This window comes from Alosa sapidissima, chromosome 6, assembly GCF_018492685.1.
Source record: "Alosa sapidissima isolate fAloSap1 chromosome 6, fAloSap1.pri, whole genome shotgun sequence".
NCBI classification, from domain to species: Eukaryota; Metazoa; Chordata; class Actinopteri; order Clupeiformes; family Clupeidae; genus Alosa; species Alosa sapidissima.
The window spans coordinates 30129100-30137501 of record NC_055962.1 but is presented as its reverse complement, the minus strand read 5'-3'; the positions used below and the strand labels follow the sequence as shown (position 1 = coordinate 30137501).

The window sequence follows — 8402 nt, the reverse complement described above, 5'->3', positions numbered from 1 at the left end:
GAATGATGAAAGGTCACCCTGTAGGCTACATTGTATTTGGGAAAAGCAAAAGGTATCAGCATAATGTTATTTACTTATTTATTTATTTATTTATTTATTTATAAACAAAAACATCTCTGTCAGTTCCATGCCGTTTTCAACAGCTATCAAAAACAAAGGTCATTTTTGGATGGATGGATTTTTTGTGAATTTTCTTCTAAGATTTTAGTCATCTTTAGTTCGTGATACTTTATTGTCAATGCACAAATTAAGTAACAGTAGTCTGAAACGTTATTGTTAATGCACAAATTAAGTAACAGTAGTCTGAAACGAAATGCTGTTTTACATCTAACCAGTGGTGCATATAACTGACATGTCCAAATGGGCCTTGATGAAATGCGTCGCTAGACTGTTCATACACATTTTAACGGGCCAAAGTTGAAGAGCTGTTGTCCGTTATTGTTCGTGCAAATATAGGCTGATTCATGTTCCCTTGCATTGTGTAACTGAGGTCCATGGCTAGTCTGACTTTCACCAGACCAAGCTCAATCTTTTAAAGGAGAATTCTGCAGTGATATTGACCTAAAGTGTATTGAAACATGATACCGAGTGTGAACGTATGTCTCATAGCCCATCTCGGCTTGTCCCCTGCACTCCAAAATCTGGCGCTAGTTAGCCGATGCTACCAACAGCTTTTTCAATAGTGGTGCTTCCATAGACATAATATACATAGACGCCGCATCGACCGCTATTCCTTACTAGCGCTGACGAGATTTGGAGCCGCCATCTTGGACCGGTCATCCACTCCACTCAGTGTAATCTGTTTGGCGGTGAGATGAGCTGTCAGCGCACTTAATTAATCATATCTCACTGAATACCGAACAGATTCTCACGCGGTTTTTTTTGCTGCAAAGGTCATACATGTAGCTATGATACAGGACACATGATTTAGCGTATTTTAATATTCATAGTGGGTTTAACAGTAATAGAATATTCTGATATATGATATAAAGTGACCTGACGTCCGATATCAAAACTGGGAACATAATCCATGTTTGACAGCATAGACAAAACTAGTTTGATACAAGTTTAATGAGTTAAATATAGTTCACAGTTGACAGAAAAGTTCCATCAACAGCATTATTCACAGTCCACAGAAAGGTTCCATAAACATTTAAGTGAGATCAGTGCCATTCAGACATCTGAGGGGTATTCCAAGTACAGTAGGCCTACAGTATGTGGTTTAGTGACAAACTTGGGTAAATTGACTCAGAATAAGTTGTAAACCTCCCAGTAGAAAAGCTGTATGATACAGGAAACATGGTTGTGTGTATTTTAATATTCATAGTGGGCTTAACAGTAATAGAATATTCTGATATATGATATATTATAAAGTGATGACATCCAATATAAAAACTGGGAACATAACTAATCCACGTTTGACAGCATAGACAAAAACTGGTTTGATACAAGTTTTAATGAGTTAAATTTACAGAAAAAAATCCATTAACATTTTCAGTTCAGTGCCATCAAAAATAAAGTGATGAACAGACATTGGTGTGGCATAAAGGAAATGGAGTAACTGGGTTCAATATCAACAGCATTTGTTAGACAAGTTCCATAAATATTGTAAAGTGCAAGTTTGTAGGTTTGTTTCTGATCCTTAAAAAACAGACATTGGTTTGGCATAGTAAGTGTAACAGTTCATCAATTCAAGACAAAAAGGTGACTTGTCACTTGTACAGTGTCAATGGGTTCATCAACAGCATCTGTTATTTACAGTTCACAGAAAGGTTCCAGCCCCAATGAAGATATTAAATAAAAAGGAATTAAGAAACATTTTAGAAACTGCTAAGATCAACCCGTTCATTGCAATCAGTAAAGAATCAGGGAGTGTCTTCACAGGCTCAGTGAGACAGAGTTACCGTCATGCAGTTGGTTCTATGATTTCGACAACTGGTGCATGTCATTTTGTATGTTCCCACCTTGCTAAAATTGCTTGGGTACACTTTGGCTGAGAACAAAAGTGCTTCAGACAGCAGGTGGGCAAATAAGATGGCATAGTAAACTGGGTAAACTCCATAAAAGAGGACTGAGTCAACCAGACGATGGGAAAATGGGACACAGAGTGGCGAATGCAGGTGATGAAGGTGGAGCTCATAACATTCAGTCACAGTGTAGCAGATGCCCTGCAGTACTGCAATGAAGAGCTGCACCTTCCTCAGTTCCAGGGGTGTGAGGAGACCGTTCAGTTCATTCACAGTCTTCTTGAACAAGGCAGTTGTTCTGGAGAGATACAAAATAATAAATAAATGAATTAAAAGGAATTTGAGAGGCATCTTATTCTTGTTAGGGTAAATGACATGTGAATAATACAGTGTTGGGCAAGCTACTTCGAAATTTTAGTGAGCTAAACTATCAGTTACTCTGCCATGAATAAAACACTACAGAAAACTACCACCCAGGCAAATGTATTAGTAGCCTAACACAAACACAGCAGTAGGCTAGTTCACTACATAGGAAGCTACTTTAAATTGTGCTAATTTCACATGACAAGAAAAGTGTAGCTTGTCTGGCTAAGCTACTTGATAAATAAAGAAGTTGAGCTATTGAAAAGTTACTTTATTCAGGAAATAGTGAGGCTACTACCAACACACTTAGGCTACAAGTAGCAGCTAGCGATTGCCCAATAGGCTAGTTTGTGCCACACTTGTGTAAAATTCGCCGGCCAAATCTAGTACGATTTAGTTCTACAATAGCCTTCTTGTGTCAGTTGTAATCTAAGTCAGTGTTATGGAATATGACTTATCAAGTCTCAGTTCATAGCCGGGTGAACACCGAGTAAACATAGCCTAGCTAGATGGCTACGATTTTCATACAGTAATATCAAAGATTGCTCCTTCTCAGCTCTGGTAATATTCTATTCACAAAATACAACCAATAGTACGGTTATGTTAAATCTTACTTGTGAAAAGTAAATCCCCCGAGTATGGTCCGCCGATTTGAGAAGGAACATGCTGCACAGTGCTGTCATCTTGTGTCTTCTGCTGCAACGCAACGAGGAGTATGACCGGTCTAAGATGGCGGCCGCATTTCTTGTTTCCAGCAGCCAATGCGGCGTCTATGTATATTATGTCTATGGGTGCTTCGGCATCGGGCTAGCCATGCAAATAAATCACTGTTTTACACCCATTCACAAGGCTCAATGTATCTCCACACTTCATTGGTAGACTTCCGAGGGCCCTGACATTTAAAACGAGACATTGAGAACTGGTAGTTTACTTACAAGACGATTTATACAGACAGTATCTTCACGAAGTTTAGCGTTTGCAGCCATCTTGAATTTAGTCACGATAAGTCGAGCAACGAGTAAGAATGAACAGGTATGATAAGGGATCAGATTCCAAAAATAATTCAGTGGAAATGCATGGATTCCAGTTGCTGCTACTGGAAGAAACTGGAATCCATGCATTTCCACTGAATTATTTTTGGAATCTGATACATTAAAGCCTAAGCAATAGAACTACATTGTGTTGCTTTAAAGCTTGTTTGGGCAGCTGGGGCAGTCCAGTGGGTTTAGATGTACTGGTCATTGACTCCGACTGAGGGTTGCTCAATGCCCACAGGTATGATAAGGGATCAGATTCCAAAAATAATTCAGTGGAAATGCATGGATTCCAGTTTCTTCCAGTAGCTTTGCTAGCGGCGGTCATAATAATAGTAGGACTATGGTGTTGGTACCACAAACGACAAAAAATTTGTAGTTTTTATTTTACAGAGATTTTACAGACATTTACTACAGGTGAGTTGAAAACAACCAGGATCCAGTGTGAAACGTTTATTTGAAACTAGACAGTAAAACATTTGCTAGAACTCATCGATTTGGCTTATTCACATGAACACAAACCGTAACCGAGGTATGAAAAACCTAGGCCTACATTCTGCGCCAGGTATAAAAAACCTAAATGATTTGCTCATATGTTGTATGGAGATATTACTCTGGTTCAAGTCCAAATGATCAGTAATATTATTAACTTAATTCAGTCATCAATCAGGAATGCAAAGGAAATTTCGGAATCCAACAAAGCACCGACGTGGTGCGTTTGTGAAATGTACATATTTGATGCGTGTGCTATTTGTTTTTGTTTATTATTTTCTGGCACATATACTTGCTTGGCCAGGTGGGGGCGCAATGCAAGGCAGGCCCATTGGGTGTCATCATAATCATAATATATATTAACCTGAGAAATTTCAGACCATTCATTTTAAGTAAAGAACATATCTGATGCACTTTTTGGTTGGCCAGATGGTGGCGCTATGTTATGCATGGAAATTACACATGTGAATATCATCAAAATAATGATATTTAATTACATTTTTGAAAATAAATTCCAAAAACTATTTTGACTTTGGCCAGCTGGTGGCGCTATGCCAGACAGGCATATTGGGTGTATGGATGTCATACACCTAATCTGATGCATCTGATTGTGATATCCAACAGACGTGGAAAAAACACATTCCTTCTCTTGCCAATTGGTGGCGCTATACAAGGCATGTTAATAAGATATATGAATATCATCATCATGATATCTAATTTTGTGTAAAATTTCAGATCAATCAGTCAAAGCATTGAACATTTTTGTCACATTTCCTGATTGGCCAGATGGTGGCGCTATGCTTGGCATGTGAATTCCACATGTGAATGTCATCACAATAATGATATCCAATACTTTGTAAAGTTTCAGATCAATCAATAAAGGCATTGCCAATTTCTGGCACATGTTCCTGCTTGGCCAAGTGGTAGCGCTATACCAGGCAGGCCCATTGGGTGTCTGGATATCATCATAATCATAATATCTATTAACTTATTAAATTATCTTATTAGTTTCAGACCATTAATTCAAAGCATAGAACATTTCTGGCACATTTCCTGCTTGGCCAGATGGTGGCGCTACTAGGCATGTGAATTACACATGTGAATATCATCACAATAATATCCAATATTTTATAAAGTGTCAGATTAATCAGTTAAGGCATTGTCCATTTCTGGCACATTTCCTGCTTGGCCAGGTGGTGGCGCTATGCCAGGCAGGCCCATTGGGTGTCTGGATATCATCACAATTATAATATCTATTAATGTGAGAAGTTTCAGACCATTCATTCAATGCACTTTGACTTTATGACACATTTCCTGTTTATGTGCAAGATATTATAATCATAACATATTACAACATATCAAAAATCCCTTTGCCATTTAAAGTCAGCGTCATCTTGCCATCATATTTGCCAAATTACACATGAATCTGACAAACCGTCTAGGAGGAGTACGTTCAAATCTATCATGTGGCATCAGTGTTCTTGTCATTCTTTTTGTTGCCAGTGGGTGGCGCTATGCCAAATATGGATTATGGGCTTGTGAATATTTTCATTACCATGGTATTCAATAACCTGTGAAATTTAAAACATTTCAAGCCATGCATGGTGAATTAAGACACATTTATTGTTTATGTGGAAGGGTATTAAAATTCATAGTTTCGCCATTTTGTCAAATTACAACATATCAAAAAAAGCTTCACAATTTAGAATCAGAAGCATATTGGCATCATGTATACCGACTTTCACATGAATTGGAATAACCGTCTAGGAGGAGTACATTAAAATTGGTCATGTCCACAACGCACAAAATCCCAATCACCTCACTTCCTGTGGGCGTGGCTAATGGCATGTTAATACAAAAGTTGATTGTTTTGGGGAGTTACATGCACCCACCAAATTTGGTGTGTGTATCTAAAACTATATGCCAACCACAAGTCACAGTGCCATATGGGGCCGCTATGGAATTCCTGGGCCAAGCCCAGTGTCAAGGCTTTCCCCCTGTGTATTCACTGCAAAAAATGAAATCTAACCAAGTGTTAATAATCTTTTATTAAGATCAAATAATCTATTTGGTATTGTTTTTGGTATGAAAAGACTTACCTAGTGCTCTCCCGAAAGATCATTTTGACTTAATTTAAGAAGACCTTGACTTATTTTAAGTGTCTTATCAAGACAAATTTACTCAACGCACTGGCAGACAAATTTGCTTAACGCACTGGCAGACAAATTTGCTTGTTTTCAGGATGAGATGTCTTAAAATAAGTCAAACTTTTCTTAAGTCAAATGATTTCATGAGGTTAGGTAAGTCTCTTTATACTGAAAACAATACCAACTAGTTTTTTTTATCTTGATATAAGATTAATAACACTTGGTTAGATTGTGTTAGATAAGCAGTTTTTGCAGTGTTCACGGTACCTCTTGATGTGTGTGCCACATTTCATGAGTTTTTACCAATGGTATATCAATTGGTGTGTATAGCTAAAAGTATGTGTTCTTAAGGACACATTGATTGAGATTTCTGTAAAGTTACAAACATTGTGAGATTGTTATTTAATGTTGAACACCCTGATAGGTAATATGTAAGGTAAGTGCAATAGAAAAGGCTGTACAGTAAATTCATCTGTCTTGACATGCAATACGCTGGCTGTTGAAATACTGTGACAGAATTATACAATAAAATAAGGTATAAGAACAACCGAAAAAAGGCACATACAGTACATTCAGTATTTCAAAAAGTACAGGATATATTGAGTCTTAATTCACTGAACCTGAAATGCAGCTCTATGAAATTAATATGTTCATGTCAGATGAGTGTGTGTTAAATATCTTAAGGGTCACAATTAAATAAAGAGATTTCCTGAACCATGGGTAGAAGAGCCCGTATATAATTGGATTTAAAGTAGAATTAAAATAACCAAGCCAGGTAAAAATCTCAAAAAGAATAACTGGGGTAGAAAAATTTGTGTAAGGATCAACAATAGAATTGACAAAGAATGGCATCCAGCAAAAAATAAAAGCACCAACAACAATCCCAAGAGTTTTTGCAGCTTTCCGTTCTGTTTTGGAAACATGTTCATTATTCGGATTAAGGCCTCGGTTGACATCTTCAATCTTTTTTATGTGATCTTTGGCGACCGAGAATATCTTTGCATACAAACCTACCATAATAAAGCAGGGTAAGAAAAAAGCTATCAAGGTATCCAGTGCCCCCCACAGTGCATTGAACAGAAGGTTACAACTACCTATACAGTAAATGGACTTCAGGAAGTCATCAAGCCCTTTAACATTTGCCCTGGAATAGAGGAGACTGAAGGAGTAAGCAGCAGCAATGCCCCAACTTACAGCTATCATGAGCCAAGCTACAGGTATTGTTATTCTTGTAGGATACAGAAGAGGATAACAGAGAGCCTGGTGTCGATCAATGGCTATGGATATCAGGTGGAAAATCGAGACAGAGGTCAGGAACATGTCAAAGCTGGAATGCAGTAAACAGAACGCATCACCATAGTACCAGCACCCATCCACAAATTTGACTATACTGAACGGCATCACAGTCAAACCCAGCAGTAGGTCTGCAAAGGCCAGGGACATCACAAGCAAGTTTGTCGGCGTGTGCAGCTGTTTGAAATGCACTATGGAGATAATAACAACCAGGTTGCCCAGAACAGTAAACACCATGCTGGTCCAAAACATAATGTATAAAACTACTTGCGTTGCCTGATTGTAACTGCCTTTCAGGCAAGAGCCATTAAATAATGGATAGCAATATTGAACAGAAGAAATCTTCATGTCCATCTTCAATTGTCTTCTGTCACGGAAGCAAGAGACACACTGTGGTAATTTACCAGAGTCTATGTCTCTCTTGCTTTTATATGTTTCGTTTCCCTGTCCTTTGTTGGAGGCTCCCAGGGGGCTTCTTCAGTTCTTCTGTTTTAGCCAACTATCTTTAAGCATGCAGAAGTGTATGTCTGAAGCAATAGTATGATATTAGGAGGACATATTTTAAACAGCTGGTAAATTATTTGAAAATTAAATTAAAAACTCAAATGGGAGAAATTGGAAATTAATTTTGAGATTAGATTAGAGATTAGATGATTACATTATCATCTACTGATTTTAGATGAACAGTGGTCATCTTTTTAGACACCCCCCCCCACACACACACACAAATTAATAGGATTTTATTTATTACAAAAACATGTCAAGTTCACATTGCAGAACTGTTCTATTGTATCGTCAAAGCACCAACTCAATTCTAAAACAACAATGTTTTTTAATACTTAACAAAATAACATTTGATAAATGAACCTTACATTTTTAAGTAGCCTTGGGTGTGTAGATTTTAACCAAATCTGGAGGCTCAGAGTTTATGAACATGAAACTGGTTTTAGGATAAGGAAACCTATGTGTTTTATGACATTGTAGACATTATAGCAGTGAAACAAGCAGGCGACGTTGAATTTAACAATCATATAGTGACGCCAAATGAATGAGAGTATACAGGGCTCTACAGTGCGCCCATTTCACTCGCACATGTGAGTAAAAAT

General features: G+C 37.7%; 1 protein-coding gene across 1 annotated transcript; it reads right to left on the bottom strand.

Annotated features, from left to right (window-relative positions):
- Positions 1 to 6636: 6636 nt before the first annotated feature.
- Positions 6637 to 7650, bottom strand: LOC121711183 (trace amine-associated receptor 13c-like). The gene has a single exon (XM_042094545.1). It carries the CDS (start codon positions 7648 to 7650, stop codon positions 6637 to 6639), a length of 1014 nt encoding a protein of 337 aa, XP_041950479.1.
- Between the last annotated feature and the right edge of the window lie 752 nt (positions 7651 to 8402).